The sequence below is a fragment of the Carlito syrichta genome, unplaced genomic scaffold (genome assembly GCF_000164805.1).
Source record: "Carlito syrichta isolate Samal-C Ts95f unplaced genomic scaffold, Tarsius_syrichta-2.0.1 Scaffold80634, whole genome shotgun sequence".
In the NCBI taxonomy this organism is placed as follows: Eukaryota; Metazoa; Chordata; class Mammalia; order Primates; family Tarsiidae; genus Carlito; species Carlito syrichta.
The window spans coordinates 664,761-685,893 of record NW_007024730.1 but is presented as its reverse complement, the minus strand read 5'-3'; the positions used below and the strand labels follow the sequence as shown (position 1 = coordinate 685,893).

At 39.0% G+C, this 21,133-nt stretch overlaps 1 protein-coding gene and 1 pseudogene across 7 annotated transcripts in view; both read right to left on the bottom strand.

Annotated features, from left to right (window-relative positions):
* Positions 1 to 219: 219 nt before the first annotated feature.
* LOC110595407 lies at positions 220 to 1,619 on the bottom strand (annotated as a pseudogene).
* An 18,848-nt stretch (positions 1,620 to 20,467) lies between these two features.
* The window catches only part of RFWD2 (ring finger and WD repeat domain 2), a 179,228-nt gene continuing 178,562 nt past the window's right edge, over positions 20,468 to 21,133 (bottom strand). For all 7 annotated transcript variants that reach the window (XM_021710953.1, XM_008055217.1, XM_021710944.1 and 4 more), the window contains one exon: positions 20,468 to 20,814. In XM_021710953.1, the coding sequence (XP_021566628.1) occupies positions 20,797 to 20,814 (18 nt within the window). In that variant the 3' untranslated portion in view covers positions 20,468 to 20,796. The remainder of the gene's footprint in view (positions 20,815 to 21,133) is intronic.

The window sequence follows — 21,133 nt, the reverse complement described above, 5'->3', positions numbered from 1 at the left end:
CCACAGAACAGAAACTAAAATAACCTGTTATACAATTAGTCACAAAGTTCTTGAGTGTTTTGCTCATACACATGAATATTACCTAAACATGTCTTCTTTGTAGCAACGAGGCCCTGTCACCACTGTGCTTGGCTGAGTTCACAAATCTTCTGTAACCTGTAGCTTCCCTGTTACTTCTCTGGCTCTCCCCTCCTGCTGAGTTTTGTTTCCTGGCAGTAATTAAAATCTTCTGCCACTACCATAGGTACTGCTGCTACTGGAACCACCATAGCTATGGCAGGATGCGGCAAATGCTCAAATATATTTCTTGTATGATTGAGTGAATAAATGCAGAAGCACATGTAGCTGCTTCGGGATCAGCAGCTGGCCTCATGGCAATCACCTGGGATGACAAAATGTCTCCCACTAACCCTGTGGCAGAAAGGGGGGTTGGTAGCTGTTACAGGTATTTCCTTTAGAAAGGCAAGCTGCAAACTTTAAAGACCCGCCAGGCACCAGGCAGGTTTTGTTTAAGAAAGGCCAAGTGGCCAGAGACTGGCCATTTCATGGAAATGCAAAAGAGTAACTAATTCACAGACTTATTCAAAACCCCCCCTTCTGAAGATGATGGTTTACAACCCTGCAGTTCCTGGAGACCATTTGTTCTTTGAAAAATCTGATTTTGCTGAGTACAACCTTGTAAGATTCCAAAGGAAATATGTAATCACTCAACACGACCCCCTCCCTCACCTAAACAAGGGTATAAGACCCCACTTCTCCTGTTCTGGGGTGCTCGATTTGGATGCATTAGACCCTCGGGCCCGCTGGAATGGCCAGCGTAATAAAGTGCCACTTCCTATAATAGTCTTGGTGTCACGATCTCTCTATTTTTCCTGCTACATAGCCACCTTGGTTTTGTGATTTGGCGAAGTATTGGCCTTCACCACCAAAGGGTCCAGAGTTTCTGCCTCCAAAGCTTCCTCCCTTCATGGGTCCAAAATTTGAAGACTGGTGGTTGCAATTGTCAGAATCATCGTAGCTTCCACCACCTCCAAAATTGCTTCCATCATTACCAAATCCATTATAGCTATCCCCACTGCCACCATATCCTCCACCATCACAGCTGCCACCAAAGCCACTACAACCATTGTAGTTTCCTCCATGATTAAAGTTGTCATTGTCACTGAAACCACCACCATGACCACCACTGAAGTTTCCAGAACCACTGAAGTTTCCTTACTTCACAGTTGTGGCCATTCACAGTGTGGTATTTCTGAATGACAATTTTATCCACGGAGTCATAGTTGTCAAAGGTTACTAAGGCAAAACCTCTTTTCTTGCCACTACCTCAGTCAGTCATGATTTCAATCACTTCATTTTCCCCATACTGTTCAAAATAATCTCTTGGGTGTTGTTCTTCACTGTCTTCTTTAATGCCACCAACAAATATCTTTTTCGCAGTTAAGTGGGCACCTGGTCTTTGAGAATCCTCACTAGAGACAACTCTCTTTGGTTCTACAACTCTTTCTTCCACCACAGCTGTTTGGGCTCCTTAGCAGACTCTCACTTAGATATGACGGAAGTGGGAAGAGATACTTTAGCGATACTCCCTCACCAGCATCCATAGGCAGAAAGGACATAATCTACCTTTTAAACACTATTTTCCCTATGATTGACTACTTTAATCTGCTTTCCTCAACTGTTTAAAAAAAATAATGCTTACTTCACAAGATTATTATATATAAACTATTGCTCACATATCTTATCTGTCTAAAGCTTCATGAAGCAATACTACTTGATATCTTCCATAATGCCTAGCACAGAGAAAAAAACTAGACCTAGAGGGGGTGAGGAAGGGGTATTTTATGGTGATGAATTTCAGTTCAACCCAGGGAAAACTGCCTAAAAATAAGAACCCTCCTGTCAAGAGTGCCTCAGGGATCAAAGGACTCTCAATGACTGTGAATAGTTAGTAGGGACTATAGACTACCCATCATGGTGCTGTACAAGGAATTCCTGTGTTGAGTAGGTCATTTAATTCCCTTGTTGCCCTGGAGAGAGTTTGAGACAGGTCTTTTGACTCTAAAAGGAAAAATAGATAGGGTTTCTTATAGAAATTTACTGAGACTGAGGTCACATTCAAATTTTCAACCCTATTTCCTCATCTCTCAACCCCTTCATATAGGTGAAACTAATGTCAAGATTCTCTGGAGATATTTAGATAATAGAGAAGCAAGTATGCAAAGATGAATAAGCACTTGAAGTCACTAGACTTCCTACCCTTACATACCAAGGAGAATGGGAAAAAGGAGGGAGAAAGAAGCATTCCACATCTGTCATAAAGATTTATTACAATACAATCAGATAACTAAAGGGGAGTAGATGCTGGAAGGCAAGAATGCCTCCCAGGGATTAACACACGGGGTAAGCCATCTTTGAACTCCACTTTTGGTTCTATAGATAGGATTAATACCAGGATCTTTCTTGTTAATTCATCTTACCTCTTGCTTATAGTCCTGATCCCCTCCCTTCTTCAGTTTTGTTGCTTGTTCACAGGAAGACTAGTAGAGGTGATTCTGTTTTTCATCCTATAGCCACCTAAGTCCTACTCTTTAGTGGGCATGTTGTAGGACATTTCAGAAATTTCAATCTGAAGCCAGACACGGAGTCTCACACCTGTGATCTCAGCACTTTGGGAGGCGGAGGCAAGAGCATCACCTGAGCTCAGGAGTTTGAGGGGCCAGCCTGAGCAACATGATGACACCTCATCTCTATAGTAAATTAAAAAATTAGTCAGGTGTGGTGGGACCTGCCTGTAGTCCCTGTTACTTGGAAGGCTGAGGTGGAAGGATCACCTGAGTCCAGAAGGTTGAGGCTGCAGTAGCTGTGATCATGCCACTGTACACCAGTCTGAGTGACAGAGTTAGACTCTGACTGAAAAAAAGAAAAGAAAGAAAGAAATTTCAATCTCAACATTTTCCTAAGCTAGCTTTTCATTGCTCCTGTGATGGTAGCCTATGGTGGAAGAGATTTGCATCTGTAGAGCTCACATGAAAACAGGCAGATGCCATGTTCAGAGAGTACAAGGAATAAAACCATTTTATAGAAATGTTATATCCCAAACTATATTTCTTTGACATATTTTGAGATGGTTGTTCAGAGCCTTCAAACAAAAGTAACCCTACAAAACTGTCTTTTGTGGGAGAGATCTGCATCTGTAGAGAATCTGCATTGATGCAGCTAGGCTTTTTCTGAGGGCCTCCCTTGCCTAGATCTAGAAAAGATTAACTAAGAGTCTGACAACTTTAAAGGTCTGAAAAAAAACATTTACCATCTATCCTATGACGGCTGCTACATGCTAGATTTTATTCACATAACAAGATCCCTTTTGCTAGCCAAGCCTCCTCTTCTCCCCCTCGCATAACTTGTCTTGCCACTATGACCTGACTTACCACTCACTGTCTTAGTCTGTGTTTCTATAAAAAAAAAACACCTGAGACTGGATAACTTATGAGGGGGACCCACAGAAACCTGGAATTTATTTATTTAAAAAACTGTGTATTTATTCTTACATGTTTAAACTTCTGTCACCTTCTAAGTACTCCTCATTTGATGCATTACACCTATTGAGACACTTTTTCCTCTGCTCAAAATGGTTTTTGAATTCATCAATTGTGATGCCTTTTAGTGCTTCTGCCGTTTTTACTTTCTTCTATATCAGCAAAACATTTCCCTTTGCAGACATTTTTCATCAAAGAAAGCAACAACAAAAAAGTAATTTGGGGTGTGACCGGGTGAATAGAGAGGGTGGGTCACAGGGGTCATGTCATCTTTGGTCAAAAACTGCTGAACACTCAGTGTGGTGCAGGCAGGTGTGCTCGTAAATCACCCATCATGAAATGGGCAAACTGTTGAAAGAATCTAAAAAAAAAAAATTCACTGAAACTAAGTGAAGCCTCTCACAACAATGCTCATTGGTACACTGATGCCACTGGATTTCTAGAACATGGAAGCCTATACTGCAAGGGGCCTGCCCTCCCAAAGATAATTCCCTTTTTGGAGTCCCTCCTCATATAAAGAAAAAAGGTTTATTTGGCTCACGGTTCTGCTGTACAAGAAGCATGGCACCAGCATCTGCTTCTGGGGAGAGCTCCAGGCAGCTCCACTCACGGGGGGAAGAGGAACGGGAGCAGGTGCCATGTGGCAAGAGAGAAAGGAAGTGGGAGAGGGAGGTGCCAGGCTTTTTAAACAACCAACTACCTGGAAACCAATAGAGCAAGAACTCGCTCCTTGCTGCTAGGTCAGCACAAAACCACTCATGAGGGACCCACCCCCTTCACTCAAATTCCAATAGACCCCACCTCCAGCACTGGGGACCACTTTTCAGCACGATGTTGGGGGGACACAGCCAAACTATAGCAACCACCATAACCTGTTTTTGGCCAAGCTCCGAGCCCCCATTCTTCCTGTAACTTTAAGATAGCATAAAAGCTTCTGAACCCCATTGGAGGATTGAGACAATCACTCTGTGTTTTTCCCTTGTGCATGTGAATAACTTGTATGTCATTTCTCCTATTAATCTGCCCTTTGTCAGTTGATTTTCAGCAAAACCTCAGGGAGCTAAGGGGAAATTTTCCCTTGACCTCTACAGTTTTGGTGCTGTGAGCAGGGTAGCAAAAACTCTGCTTTTCTAGAAGCCATAGTCAAGGGAATCCAAGACCTGACAAACCAGCAGAAGGGTAAGAAATCTTAGCAGCTAGGCTCCCAGCCTCTCTCTCTATAGAATATGGTCATGTGGACAGTAAAAATCACTGTCTTTTTTGCCCCTGCAAAATCTTGAGTAATGGGGGAAAAAAGGATTCGTGTGACTACCCTAGTTTTTGTCCTCTATTTGCAGCTTGGATGTAGTGACTGCAGGGTAATTTTTGGCATAAGTATTCATATTGGCTGAGCCTTTGTTTCCTAGAAATACTCTTTTCCTTTGTCTGTCTCTGCTGCCGTTCCAAAAGAGGGGTACTATAGGGTAGAACACTGGCCTAAAACCCCCATAAGTCCATTGTTTGAGCCGGCCCTACAGACTGATCTGTTTTGTGGTTCTGATCAGACCAGCATCTACTTAGACAAGTCTTGCTGTGGGCCCTGAAGCAAAAGCTGGATGAGGTTTCTCTCTTGTCTTGTTTTCTGTCCTTGAGAACTTGACTTGTTACCCAGTGGGAACACTCTCTCTTGGACTTCTCCGTTGGTGGTGGTGGGGAGATATGATTTTCAATCTGAAAAGATTCAGAATTCTGAGATACAGCAGCACACTTTTAGTTTTGAACATATCAAACTCTCAGGAGTGCTTGTAACTCCCATCCATAAGGAGTTTCTTTTCTTTTTTTTTCTTTTTCCTTATCTCAACCTGCGTTGCCTGGTTAGTACTGGAAAAGTCCAAGCCCAGGAGAGCCTACCTGGTATCACAGGTTAACAGGTCTGTGAGTGCAGCGACCCACAGATTTGTAGGATACTGGGGGCATTGCATGCACAAACACTATTCTCAAATATCTGTAGTAACAAGAGCCTTTTGCTGTCTTGGCCGCTTCCTGGGAGTAAATTTTTTGGGGATAATTGAAGCTGCCTCTTCTATGACATTTCTAGAAAACAAAAAACTGTTCTAAACCTGGAAAATTAGCTCTTAGGATTGTGATAAAGAGATTTACGGAATTAAATCACTGTTAAAATAAGTACACCATTGGAAATTCTAATCATCAGTAGTTAAAAGACCCCTAAATTTTAAAAAATTAGAGATTTCTCATTCTAAACAATGGTATTACTTGCATACGATAAAAAATTTAAAAAGACAATAAAATCATGACTAGCCTTAAAAATTATCTTGGAAAATTAAAGAGCAAAAATCTGATCTAAAACAAAGTTAAAATCCTTTGTATACTCAAGCTGCCTGCTTTGGATCTTCTGCAAAATTTACAGTGACTCCACTCCACTTTGTAGTCTAGTTAAAATCCTGTGCTTTCACCATTGGGCCTGGGTTCAATTGCCAGTCAGGGAATCAGTACCTTTTAGTTTGCTATTTGTGTGACTTTTGACTGTTTAGTGTTGTTGATCCTTTTCTCTTCCATAGACAGTTTTTGATTTCCTGTCTTTTTCAGTCTGGGGGGGAACATGCGGCTTTCAGACCTTTGTGTGTAGACAACTGAGAAGCTGAGACCCTAGGGCATATGGCCAGACAGATGTGGGCTGTACTCTGCAGCTAGCAAAACTTTCCTGTCTTTCAGCTGTCTTTGGGTGGTTCCAGATTTTTCGAGGACTGTTTTACACCTCTTTAGAGATGATTCATGCATCCTTGGTTAAGTCATAACTTTGGGTAGGACATCAGTTTGGATGAATCACTTGGGAGAATACATTTGGTAAAAACATTCAAAAGCTAGAAATATCAGCTATTTGTCTCAACTGAAATCTGATAATAAGAGATTTTAAAATACTTTTTTTTTTTTTTTTTTGAGTTGGAGGCTCACTCTGTCACCCAGGCTGGAGTGCAGTGGCATATTCATGGCTATCACAGCCTCAACCTGCTGGGTTCAAATGATCCTTCCACCTCAGCCTTCCAAGTCGTTGGAATGTCTGGCTAATTTTTTAATCCATTGTAGAGATGAGGTCTCACCAAATTGTACACGCTGTCCTCAAAGCCCTGGGCTCAGGCACTTGTGTTTGCCTCCCAAAGTGTTAGGATTATAGGCATGAGCCACCATGCCCAGTATTAAAAAGATTTTTTTAAAGCACTGTATAGTCAGAAGTCAGTATAATTAAAAACTAATTACATATATATGTTTATATATATACATATATGTTTTTAAATGCCTATTTTTTTTCTTTTTGATCTTGTTTCTGAGAAGTTACTTTCAGTCAACTGAAACACCTTTTTAATTATATTTGGTCCTTCTGTTTGCTTCCTTTCTTACTAGTATGATTTTACTTTAAAAAAAAGTAAAATTTAATTGGTATTTAAAAAAGCTTAAAACTGTCCCAGATTGGCTCCTTGAAGACTTGTTTGTCCATTTCTTTTGCTTCTACTCCTTTTTCCTTTTACATATTACATTAAAAATGTAGGAGACAAGCTGGGCTCGGTGGCTCAGCCTGTAATCCCAGCACTTTGGGAGATGAAGGCAAGAGGATTGTCTGAACCCAGGGGTTTGAGATCAGTCTGGGGAACTTGGCAAGACCTTGATTTTCCAATAAATACATAAATAATTAGCTGGGCGAGGTGGTGTTCCAGTTCCAGTTACTTGGAAGGCTGAAGTGGAAGGATCACCTGAGTCCAGCAGGTTGAGGCTGCGGTAGCTATGAGTGTGCCACTGTCCTCCAGCCTGGGCCACAGAATGAGATTCTGACTCAAAAACAAAACAAAAAAAGATTATAATAAAATGCACAAACATATAGTTTTTGTTAAAGAAAAAGTAATTTGTTTTTTTAGTTGGAGTCTCACTCTGTTGCCCAGGCTGGAGTGCAGCGGCATGCTCACGGCTACCACAGCCTCGACCTGCTGGGCTCAGGTGATCCTATAGCCTCAGACTTCCAAGTAGCTGGAATTACAGGCACACACCATCATGTCCAGCTAATTTTTTTGACTCATTGTAGAGATGAGTTCTCGTCATGTTGCCCAGGCTGTCCTTGAACCCATGGACCCCTCCTCTCACCTTGGCCTCCCAAAGTGCTGGGATTAAAGGCATGAGTCACTGCACCCAGAATAGAAAAAGTAATTTTGCCTAGTTTAAAGATTGTTTTAAATTTAAAAGATAAAAAACAGATAAAAAATAAATAAATATAAAAAGTTATAAACATTATAATAGGTTGTAAAAGGTTTATAGAATTCTTGTGGTCAAAACTAATAAAAATTAGATGTTTATAAAGTGTTATTAATATTAATTAAAATATTAATAATATGCAAAACAAGAGTAAAATTTAATTTTCTCTTTTTAAATATTTTTATATAATATTAATAAAAGACAAGCTGGGTGTGGAAGCTCATGCCTATAATACCAGCAATTTGGAAGGCCAACACAGGAGGATTGTTTGAGCCCAGGAGTTTGAGACCAGCCTAGATAACACAGCGAGACCTCATTTCTACAAAAAAAAAATTAAAAATATTAACCGGGCATGCTGGTCCCAGCTACTCAGGAGGCTGAGGTAGAAGGATCTCCTGAGCCCAGCCGAAGCTGTGGTGAGCCATGATGGTGCTTCTACACTCCAATCTGAAAAACAGAGTGAGATCCTGACTCTAAATAAGTGCAATGTCTCCTACATATGAGCCTTCAAGTTGCAAACGTTCAAAGATGTGAACACACATTTGCATGTCCAATCACATAAGTAGTTCACATCTGGCATACATACAGTCCCTGTATGTCAGCTGTTATACTGTACTGTACTACTGTACTTTTCAAGGTACTGTACTTAAGATTTAAATGTTTACTTTTTGTGTTTTTTTTAAATGTGTTATTTGTGTTAAACGTATTAGAAATCTATTACACTACAGTACTATTTAGCCAGTTGTGTTATTCGGATATCCAGGCTAACTTTGTTGGAATTACAAATAATTGGACATAGGAATGTGCTTTTGGAACAGAACTCATTTGTATGTAGGGGACTTACTGTAAAAGACAATAAAAGGTTTTTTTCACCTTTTAAGTAAACTACAAGGAATAAAAAAGAGGGAAAAGTTTGCATCATGTTGTCTTTGTTAGGCTTTTTGATTGTTTAGAAAACTATTTCCCCTCTCTATCAAATAGTAAAGATTTTGCCTTTTAAAACTTTTTCATTATCACTCTAGCTTAATAAATGGCTATTATTTTACAGTGGCCTGTGATCATGTTTTGATCAACTATTTTAAAACTTGCTTATTTTTATATCATTTTAAATGATATTTGACAAATTTCCCAAAATAATAAATTCTAAATATAAGTCTTTTTTACTTTGACTTACTTTTTTTAAAAGTCAGGGTCTCATTCTGTTGCCCAGACTGCAGGGCAGTGGCACCACCACAGTTTACCACAGCCTCATCTGCCCAGACTCAGGCAGTTTTCTGTCTCAGCCTCCTAAATAGTTTGGATCACAGATGTGTGACACTATGTCTGGTTGTTTTTGTTTTTAAATTTTTTTTGCAGAAATGATGTCTTGCTATGTTGTCCAAGATTGTCTCTAACTCCTGGACTCAAGAAATCCCTTGCCTCAGTCTTCTTAAATGCTGACATCATATCTGTCTTGACTTAATTTTGGGCATTCTAAAACATACCCCTTGAAAGTCCAAGAGAGACATATTAGGCTTATTTGGTATATACAAATCATATGGGAAACATTTTCAAATAATAAATGGTGTTGCATTATTTTTATGAATGTGTTATTAATATCTAAAATTGCATGAGGATCCTAAAATACTGATATGTCTTGGTATATGTTATTAGTCATAATTATGATATTGTGTTAAATTGTTGTATGCTACAGAAATAACAAATGTCTTTGTCAATTAGCTTTAATCACGGCTATCCTAAGTCTTTTGTCATTTACAGATAATTGTTGTTTTCCTTTGACTCTTCTTAAAAAGCAATTTATAATAAGTTATAGTCCAAAATTTGCTTCTTCAAGGAAATTAATGAAAAGGGCTCTGACTGGTACTCTGAAATATAGACCTCTGCTTATGACTTTGAGATCATACAGTTGTACTGGGTAAGATTCCAAAAATTCCAGAGAAAAAAACTGGACTCATGAGATTGCTAACCTAAGAAGAACAAGAATCAATTACATGGGACTGAACTAATGGAAGACTAAAATGATTTTTTAATTTTTTGTTTAAAACATTACTGACTCTTTTTATGTGTAGTCCAGAGTCAAAACTTTTTTCTGTTAAGCTATTTATAACTTACAGAAATTGAGTAAAGTATACTTTAATGATTCAAATTGAAACATTTAACTTTCTCTCTACCTGGTTTCTCCAGAATTCAGAAATTATTCATATTATTTTATGGAAATATAATTATCTGCATAAGTTCAACAAGAATCTGTTTTCTTCTGTAATAGGACACAATTGGAGACACTGGTTATTTTACCAAGGTTTTGACTGGAATGCCATATTTTCAAATGTGACCAGACTGCTTTGCGGAATTGAGACTGACTTTAAAGCCATAAGACTTGGGAAAGAGACTGGACTGGTATATTGTCTATACGGTTCCCTTTTGAGGGTTCTGACCTTGTAGTAAGTAAAAAATAAAAAATTTTAAAAAGCCTCTCTGACAGGACCAGGAACCTCAATATATATTAGGAGGCGCAAGAAAGAAGAAATTCACCAAATTTGTGTAGGTATTACCATCTTGACTTTGCTCCTAAACCTTGAAAGGCTTTAAAAAATTCTAATCTGAGCTTCCTTATAAAAAAGTTCTGGCGGTCGGGTTTAGTGGTTCAGCCTGTAATCCCAGCACTTGGGGAAGCCGAGGCGAATGGACTGCCTGAGCCCACAGGTTTGAGACCAGCCTGGGCAACTTGGTGAGACCTTGTCTTTACAATGTCGATAACAACAACAAAATTAGCCGGGCGTGGTAGTACTGGGTACGTGGAAGGCTGAGGCAGAAGGATCGCCGGAGCCCAGCAGGTCGACGCTGTGGTGGCCGTGAGTGTGCCACTGCACTCCAGCCTGGGCAACAAAGTGTGACTCCAACTCAAAAAACAAAAAAACAAGTTCTGGCAAAACCAACTTTTAAAACGCACATGGCCAATCCCTGTTCTTGCTGTACTTTATACAATCAGGACAAGTGTAATACAACTAAAACTTATTTTGCAAATAGGTTGGTCTTACTATGATTTAATCTTTGGTGCAAATGGAAGATTAGAGAGAAAAAGTATGTGTTAAAAGAAAACTACAGTACACCTGATATTAAATTTTAGTCCTGATCATTATTTTTGAGTTTTTATTATTTGCCTACAATTTGGTCTAAATTCTAAATTCTTTCCTAGCTACAAGTAAGTCTCCAAACCAAAATTTTCAATTTTTTCCCCCATTTTTCTGACATAAAAATTACAAAAGGCTAGGTGTGGTAGCTCACACCTGTAATCCCAGCACTTTAGGAGGCTGAGGCAAGTGGATTGCCTGAGCCCAGAGATTCGAGATCAACCTGTGCAACATGGTGAGACCTCATCTCTACCATAAATTAAAAACTTAGCTGGGTGTGGTGATGCACACCTGTAATCTCACCACTTGGTTAGGCTGAGGTGGAAAGACAGCCTGAGAACAGCTGGTCAAGGCTGTAGTAGCCATGATCATTGCCACTGCATTCCAACCTGGGTTTCAGAGTGACACTCTGATTCAATAAAAGAAAAGTCACTAGAAATTAAAATTCTGATTTTCTTAAAGGCCTAAAAACTGACACTAGATACTTTGATACAAACTCAAGGAGAAATCACCATAGCAACTTATATATAAAGTCTTCCTGTCCGTTGATGTATGGACTACTCAGAAAGTTCACTGGAACACCTGATTCAAATTACAACCCAGGAAAATCTGTCAGATTGCCACTGCAATCTGAAGATGTTTCAGAAACACTAGAAAAACTAATTTACAGACAACTCCAGGCACTAATCTTTATTTTTCTTCTGTTTTCAAAAGAATGTTTATTAAAGATCTGTTGGCCTGTATCATACACAGAAGCCTAATCCACCTACACCTTTGCAATGAGACACACCAATTTAACCGAACTGACATCATCTTTGAACTAAGAGACTAATTCAAGAAGATTTAGAATGATATAAATGTTTTTTTCCTGCTTACCTGATTTGTTTTTTCCCCCCTCCTTTATTTATTTAACTTCTAACTCAAATCTCTCCAAAGCTATCACCCTGGCTTTTAACATGTGAAACTTTCTGGAAAAAGGTTTCAAAGCGGGGGACTGAAGGAAATAAATATATTTACACCCAAAATATACTCACATTTTTGAGATGGCTGTTCATAGGGCCTCCAAACAGAAGTAACCCTACAAGTCTGTCATTTGTGGGAGAGATTTGCATCTGTAGAGGATTTGCAGCCAGACTTTCTCCCAGGACCTCCCTCATCTGGATCTAGGAGAGATTGACTGAGTCTGACAACTCTAAAGGTCTGAAATAAACATTTCCCATCTATCCTGAGGACTGCTACCTGTGAGGTTTGAGATTTCATCCATATAACAAGACCCCTTTTGCTAGCCAGGCATCCTCTTTTCCCCTTCCCATAACCTGTCTTGCCACCATAACCTGATTTACTACCATAACCTATTTGGGGCCATGCTCCGAGGCCCCCATTGTTTCTGTAACCTCAATATGGAACATCAGCTTTTGAACCCATTGAGGGATTGGTGTAATCACTTTGTGATTTTTCCCTCTGCATGTTAATACATTGTATGTCATTTCTCCTAATTAATCTTCCCTTTGTCAGTTGATTTTCAGCGAACCTTTAGAAAGTGCAAGGGGGACATTGCTCCTTGGCCCCTACACCTGTTGAAAATTCCAGAACAGCTACTCTTCTAAACTTTTGACCTTCCACCTTTTTTTTTTTTTTTTTAACAATTTTTGTACTTCATACCTCTTTATTCTTTATAAGAAGAAATGGAAGAGGAATGACTAAAATTTTAATACACACATATGCTAATGCTGCCTTATGTTCATGGAGCACTGTTTAATTTCCAAGAGTGCCAGAGGCCTTTTCAGGGAAGATATATTACTAAAACCACAAAGCTTAGCAATTTAACAGCACCGGAGTACCACATCCCACTTCTAAGAATAGAAGGCTGCCTTACCAAGGGAATCATGGAGCTCATGAGAAGTCCTTCCTGGGACTGCCAAACAGGATTGGAAAGTGAAAGCGAAGACTTTCTTATAGTGTAAACACTGGCCAGAGTTTCGTCTCTAAACATTAAAAATATTGAAAAAAATGACTAGTAGTGGCTAATTTAGTCAATTTAGGAAGAGAGTAATTTGTTGATGCTTTCAAGATTTAACCCCTCAAGCTGGGCACCGTAGTTCATGCCTGTAATCCCAGCACTTTGGGAGGACACGGTGAGAGGATTGACTAAGCTGAGAGGTTCGAGACCATCCTAGGCAACTTGGCGAGACCTCATCTCCACAATAAATAAAAAAAGTAAGTTAAAAAAAATTAGCTGGGTGTGGTGGCATGCACCTGTAGTCCCAGCTACTTGAAAGGCTGAGGTAGAAGACTCACCTGAGCCCAGCAGGTCAAGGCTGCAGTAGTTGTGAGCATGCCACTGCCTTCCAGCCTGGATGATAGAGACTCTGATTAAAAAAAAAAAACAATAAAAAAAACAACTAACCCCTCAAAATTAGCCAGCATACAAACATTAGTCATAAAATATGTATGAATATTTATGAGAGACTTAATTATTCAAAAAAATCTGCTTCCAAGTCTCCATAAAAATGACATGACCCTGAGAAACTTCTTTCATATTCGGTAAGAAAATTTCAAGCTGGGCTTGGTGGCTCAGCCTGTAATCCCACGCCTTTGGGAGGCTGAGATGAGTGGATTGCTGAGCCCGTGGGTGCGAGACCCACCTGGGCAACTTGGCAAGACCTCATCTCTACAATAAATAAACAAAGTAGCCAGGCGTGGTAGCACGTGCCTGTAGTTCCAGCTACTCGAAAGGCTGAGGCGGAAGGATCGCCGGAGTCCAGCAGGTCGAGGCTGGGTGACAGAGTGAGACTCCAACTCAAAAAAAAAAAAAGAAAGAAAAAAGAAAATTTCAATACCTCAGGGTGAAAAAACCAGAAAGAAAAGAAATATTTTAAAAAGTCAGCCTTGTGAAATATCCTCTGCTTCCCCACACTCAGCAGGCTACCTAAAGCACACCACTTTCAGAGTAGCAAGTGAAAATAATCTCAGCCTCAAACCGATAAGGTCTCTGTTAGAGATACAGCACTGTAGAGTAGAGATCCTCATATTTCTTTGAAACAATAAAATACCTAAAATATGTCTTTCTCCTGAGTTTTAACAGAATAGGGTTCCTTGGTTCTCTGAAATCACACACTAAGGTATATTTAACACTGCTGTGTGTACCTCTACGGAAACTGCATGCAACTCAACATAAACAAGCTTTCATTTGGGTGGTGTGCCCTCCGAAATGAACTTCCAGGCTCCTGTGCTGGAGACACGCCATTATGAAAGGAGAATGTCATTTTGCAAATGTACTTTTATCCACTAAAATAAACCCCAGTATAGCAGAGATTAGATTTTTCATCCTTTTTTCCCTTTTTCTTGCCACTGCTATGTGGTCAGCACCTAGAACACTGGGGTCAGTAAACCATAGCCTGCAAGCCAAATCCAGCTGAGGTCTTTTTTTAAAAAAAAAAATATGGCTCATACGTGGCAAGTGGTTTTCACTGTTTTTAATGCTGGAAAAATAATTTAAAAAAACTTCTGTAATACATGACAAATGTACATTTCACTGGTTTTGTTGGCACACAGTGTGATATTGTGAAATATAAGTTAGGTTTTTGTCCTACTGCTTGGTTTCCAACTCCTAAAATCCTTGAAATCTCCAAAGTGGTAAATGTCCTTTTATATGCTAGTAAGTTGACTGATGGTTAGCTGATGGCTGGATGGTCACTTCAGAGTGGGGGCTGGTCACTGGAAAGAGTAAGCCATGATTAGAGTAAGCCATGATTAGAGTGTTGGGGCTTTCAGCCCCACTGCTCCTGCACCTGCAACATCTGAGGTTGGGAGAGGAGCTGAAGGTTGAGTTGACTACCAAAGGACAACTATTTAAACAACCATGTCTATGTAATGAAGCTTCCATAAGAAAACAAAAAAACTGGGCTTGAGGGGGTTTCCAAATAGTTGGACACATCCCTGTGCTGTGCTCTGGACCCTTCCAGACCCCACCCTATGTATGTCTTCATCTGGCTGTTCATTTGTATCTTTAAAAATATCCTTTATAACAGGCATAACCAATAGCCAAGGACAGCTAGTAACATAGCCCCACAAAATCATTAACATCATGTGTTTTTTAGCGTTTATTTTCTTCATGACCCCATGCATGGTTCTGTTTTTGAAATTCATAACCATTCCTTATTCATGACACTGCTTTTTGGCAGCACATACATTTTGTGAGCAGCTGTTTTCTCTTTTTTTTTCTGATTGAAAAATAAAGTTTATTTAGAAATTAAATTAGAGAGGAGAGGAGATTCACCTCCCCAAGGTAGGGGAGGGTGCCAAGGCTAGGAAACATGGTGGCCATAGCTAAGAGCCATGTGGACATACAAGAGCTTAACAAAGCAATGGCACAGCTGTTTTCAATTATGAAGCACATGACGGGCAAAATTCGAACAAACATTTCTGACGAGCATCTTGAGAATTCACTAAGAATTGTGACCCTTCCACCGAACCACTGATAGTTTTACAAAAACAAGGTCACACTTACTAGTTTTATATGTTCTCATTTTTCTATAATTTATAATAAAAAATATTTTTAAAAGTCTCACTATGTATATACACTAACTATATTATATAATTGATGTGCAGCCTGACAATTCCTCCTCACTGATGCGGCCCAGGGAAGCTGAAAGGTTGGACACCTTTGCTTTATAATAAACTGATAAAACTAAGTGTTCTAATGAGTTCTGAGAGCTGCTCTAGCAAATCAACTGAACCCAAGGAGCAGGTAATGAGAACTCTGATTTATAGCCAGTGGGTCGGAAGCACAGGTAAAACAATCTGGGGCTTGTCACTGACACTGGTAGTGGGGAGCCAGTTTTGTGGCACTGAGCCCTCACTTGTGGGGTCTGACTTGAAGGACACCCAGCTGGTGTCGACTGCACTGGACTGGTTGGTGGTGGGGAGACATCCCCATATACTTCTTGGTGACCAGTGGTCACAGAAGTCTTCTGTGTTGATTATTGATAGAAAAAGCTTTGGTTTTTTCAGTCTATCCTCAAAGCTACATTCATTTGTTTACATTTTATTCAGGACTGCTTTCACAAGCTACAATGGCAGAATTAAGTAGCTATGATGACTTTCTAGTCCACAAAGTCTAACATATTTGCTATCTGGCTCTTTACAGAAAAAAAAATCTGCTGGCTCCGGCCTAGAAGACACTACTACATAGTTGGCACTACAACTTTTGCTGAAGGAGTGAAACCACCATAGCCAGTGGCTGAATGACTTTATACATTTTTTTTGAACAATTGCTCATATCCACTCCTGACCATCAGCAGAGGTGTCAGGCAAAGGAGTGGACTGAATCTCCCTCACTAATTAGTTGCTGGAATAAAATATTCTTTCAGCTGTACAGATCAGGTATTTAGTAGGGAGTTGTCTGATGTTTTTCACAGTTGGACTAGGGTTATGGGGTTACTGTTGGAAGAAAGACCAGAGTTAAAATGCCATTTTCATTACATCATATGAAGAGTATACTACTATCAATAAGACACCACTTTTGATCATCATCAAAATTTGATCACCTAGTTACGGTAGTCTTTGTGAGGTTTCTCTATTGTAAATGTACTCTTTTTTCCTCCCTTTCCATACTGTATTCTTTGGAAGTCAGTATGCACAGTCAATACTTGAGGAGTAAGAAGTTATGCTCCATCTCTTTATCTACATAAATTACTTGGAAGCCCGCATGGAAAATTTGTCTCTTTTCAATTTGTTCTTATCAGTACGAATTTGTGGATATTTACTTAATACTTTGGGTTATAAGCCAGTATTACTTTTTGTTCCTGAAATTGTTCCTGTTTGGTCATGGGAGCTACTCATACTTTTAAAATTTGCTTCCACTGGTCTTGAATGTTCCGTTGCCTCTTATAGCTTAATTCTTACTTGCTTTTCATGAATTCAGCTGAGGTCACTTCCTATATGAAAAAAATTCCTGAGAGCTGCTTCTACTCCCAGCCCTTAATTTCCCACCATTCTAGGTTACATGTTTTTCCTATGTACACCTAAAGCTTTTGTATAGCATGATACTTAAACCTTGCATACTCAGATGTCTCTCCTACTAGACAATATACTTATTGAGGGTAGGGATCATAATATAGTACATAGTTCCCCATACAAAGTGGGAGCTCAGCAGATATTTCTTGAATTATCACTATGGTTTTCTCTTCACTCCAAGTCTTGAAGTGTCTAACACATTAACCAGAAGCCACATTTAAGTTGATAGCTAACTGCTCTTCTGCTACCACCACAAGGGTTAATGTCAGCAATGTAACTAACAAAATAGGATCTAAGATGACATCTTCTAGTGTCTCATTTCTAAGTAACCATTAATCCTACTAATTACACCTGCATAATTCCATTATGGGCAGTGGCCTATTCCACTTATGTTTAGGACCAGGGCTAAAAAGCTTCTAGTTCTGCTTATCGTAGAAAAGTGATGATCCAAAATAGCTTATGAATATTTTGGCCATGAGATTCCCAAGTCACTTACTGCTGGTTGAAGATTGTATAACCACTGAAGAGATAAACTTACTGAGTTACATTTGTCACAATTTATATGACAATTACTTTAAAAATTAATAACCTTTCAAGATTAGGAATTAAGATTGAAGTGAACTCTATCAGCTAAAACAGGCCTTTAGGTTAGATAATGCCACAAATTTAGTTCAAGCCCCCAAAACTCAACTGATCATCTTCCTAATTTCACACTTGCCCTTATCTATCAATTTACCACAAAGTCAGATCATGCCATTCCTTTTAAGTGCCTTTATAACAAAACTCAAATTCTCAACTAAACCCTTAGAAGGTTCTACTCTGTTGGGCTCCTCATACTTGCTTCTCTTCCTTGCTTACTAATAATGGCCCATCCAGGTTAATTTTTCTGAAATTGTAGCACAGTCCCATACATATTTTGATGCTTAATAGCTCAATCTTCTTATAAAAACCTTAAAAAATCATTCAGTCTTTAATGTTTCCTATTCATGAGTTGTGCATTTGAGAGCAAAGGCAAGCTCTGTATGAGAAACCCCTACAAATCCACTGAAAAAAAGATTAACTTGTAACATATTTTAACAACTCAGTATTCTTGAGTGAGGTGCATTTTTGGTGTTAAAGTGTACATTATCTTTAAGAATTATTTAAATAGTTATTTTTACAAGAAAAAGTATTTAGTTTTATCTTGAAATCCTGCAGAGACTAACTCAAATTTAAAAATGGTTTCTCACTATAATACAGAAAAAATTTAAATGAAGCACCTTTTAAAGTAATTTATTAAAAAAATAGTCCCTCTAATAACTAAATGTACCTTACTGTATCATCCCAAACATATGGAAATTAAATGATTCCACAGTGTTAACAGTTTGAAATAAAACATTAAGGAAAGTAAGACCAAATAAAATATGACAATAATCTGCTTCTACTTAAAATATAATCAAAGAGGCATTAACTGTTAGTTTCCTGTTTTGATGATTTTTCTGGCCTAAATGAAGTTCCTTTCATGAAAAATCTATATCTGAATAGTCTCTCTGTAATTTTTCAAAAGATCTTTCATTAATCTTGGAAACAATACTTGACTAACAATGTTCTGGTTGGTGACGTGCATTTTGAATGACATTGGCCTTTCTTCTCAGAATTGAGCCTTAACTTCCAGAGGTGAGTATGATGTAATGCTCTTGAAGCTTTGAACACAGAAACATTTCGCCTAAGTTTGAGGCACACTGGTTTGATGGTAAAACCAGACCTAAACTGATGCAAGACTATTTTTGGCCTTTATTAATTAATCTCATGCAATGTGAACATTCATACATTTTGAAGCATAAGTATGAATGTTTGATTATGGCATACTGTTCTAGACTCTCTTGGCGGCTATTACTTATTATATAACATATCTCTATTAAATATTTTTCTAATATTCAATAAATTCTAAGTTCCAAAATACATTTGGCCCCAAGCATTTCAGTTAACAAAATGTGAACCTGAAGTAGGGTTCAGTAATTTTGAGTAAGAGAACGAGGCCGGGCTCGGTGGCTCAGCCTGTAATCCCGCACTTTGGGAGGCTGAGGTGAGTGAATTGCCTGAGCCTGTGGGTTCGAGACCCGCCTGGGCAACTTAGCGAGACCTCATCTCTACAATAGATCAGAAAAATTAGCTGGGCATGGTAGTGCGCACCTGTAGTTCCAGGTACTTGGAAGGCTGAGGGCAGAAGGATCGCTAGAGCCCACCAGGTCAAGGCTGCGGTGGCCGTGAGCGTGCCACTGCACTCCAGTCTGGGCGACAGAGTGAGACTCCAACACAAAAGAAAAAAAAGAATGCATCGGGGCCAGGCATGGTGGCTCATGCTCATAATCCCAGCACTTTGGGAGGCTGAGGCAGGCAGACTGCTTAGGCTTAGGAGTTTGAGGTCAGCCTGGGCAACATAGCAAGACCCTATCTCCACGAAAAAAAAAAAATTAGCTGAGCGTGGTGGTGCACACCACTGTAGTTCCAGCTACCCAGGAGGCTGAGGGAGGAGGATTGCTCAGGAGTTAGAGGCTGCAGTGAGCTATGATGACATTACTGTACTCCAGCCTGGGTGACAAAGTGAGACTGTCTCTTGAGGAAAAAAAAGAAGATATTGAGACATTCTGATTACCGTCATCATGTATTATTTTAATTCAACCAAGTGTTTCCAAATGTCTACTTTTATAAATGTGAAGTATACTCTGTTCATATCATTTAAAGCAGCTCTTTATATTCCTTTTGCTTACCCTGATGCTCTATCATCTCCTTTCCTTTTACAACTTGAAAACAATTTATCAAATTAACTAGACGTTTTAAGAGATTATATGGCTTGGGAATTTGGATAATATCGTTTCAATTTTTTTTTTCCTCTAAGTGAGGGGATGTCAAACTATGGTCTGTGGGTCAAATCTGACACTCTGCCAGCTCCCCAGTCATGCTTATTTGTTCACATATTGCCAGTGCTGCTTCCCTGCTACGTTGGCAGAATTGAGTAGTTGTGATAATAACCTATGCCCTCCAAGCCTACAATACTTACTAACTGACCCTTTACAGAAAATGTTTTCTGACCTCTGCTCCAAGTCATTATTCAGCTCAGGATGGCACATACTAATAGCTATGGCTAGTTGGCTGAGTCTAAATTTAGGGTTTATAGTATATATATGTGACATTTCAAATGCAAAGATAGAGTTTGCTACCAGAGACTGGCATTCCCTTTCTGTTTGAAAGTAGTCTCAACAGGTCAAAATTTGAGATCCTTTGCCAGATCCAGAGAGACTGGAGAGCATGGTACTTGCTGATGATGTAAATCTGGTCAGAATATAAAAACAGGAACTCATAAAGTAATCTTTCCAGCTACTATAAACATTAAATTCGCTGGAAGGAATCTATGCTTTACATTGGTTTATGCATAATTCCAAAGAGGTTGGGTAATATGGACCTTCACATTATTTACTATATTATTCTATAGTTCATGTGTGCTCCTTCTTGAAAAGAATATCTCTTGCTACGTTTGACAAAAACTTTCCCCAGCTCAGCTGTGGCTCAATAAACTTTTATTACTTTTTGTTATTTATTTTTATTCAAAAGAATTTGCTTCCCTATCACAAAGATTAGATAACCACACCACCAACAGCAGCAAAGTCCGTGGAGTTACATTGATGGCGGAGAGTTTGCTGGGTATTCCCAATGTTGTCCCAAAGGTCATAAAGGAGGAAAAGAGAAAAAGAAAAAAATACACAAAACAAATCCAAAACCCATGATGACTTTGGGGAGAGACATCACATGACAGTTTCTGTTTCTTCTCTCATTGTCAGCTGCAGATGTATTTCAGCAGGATCAAGTACAAATTGACTTGAGTAAACTCTTCATACCAACTCTAGCACCTAGTTGGGGGGAAAAGGATAAGTTTAATAAAAGTTTTAAAATACAGAATGAGTTTAGTGAATCTTTACTATGTTTACCAATGGAGAACCAAATTTTAAAAAATGTTTCCCAATTGGCAAAATGCCTAAGAATTTGAAGGGTTTGGACACGAATCCTTTCTGACTTTCAGTTCAACAGCTGCACGATTATCTGCACAGTTAATTAGGGAGCCTTCAAGATAAGCTACATAAAACATACCGATAAATGAACTGAATGATGTATAGCACAGATATAACATTTTTGGAACATATTTTGGTATTTTACCATTCTTAAGAAAAT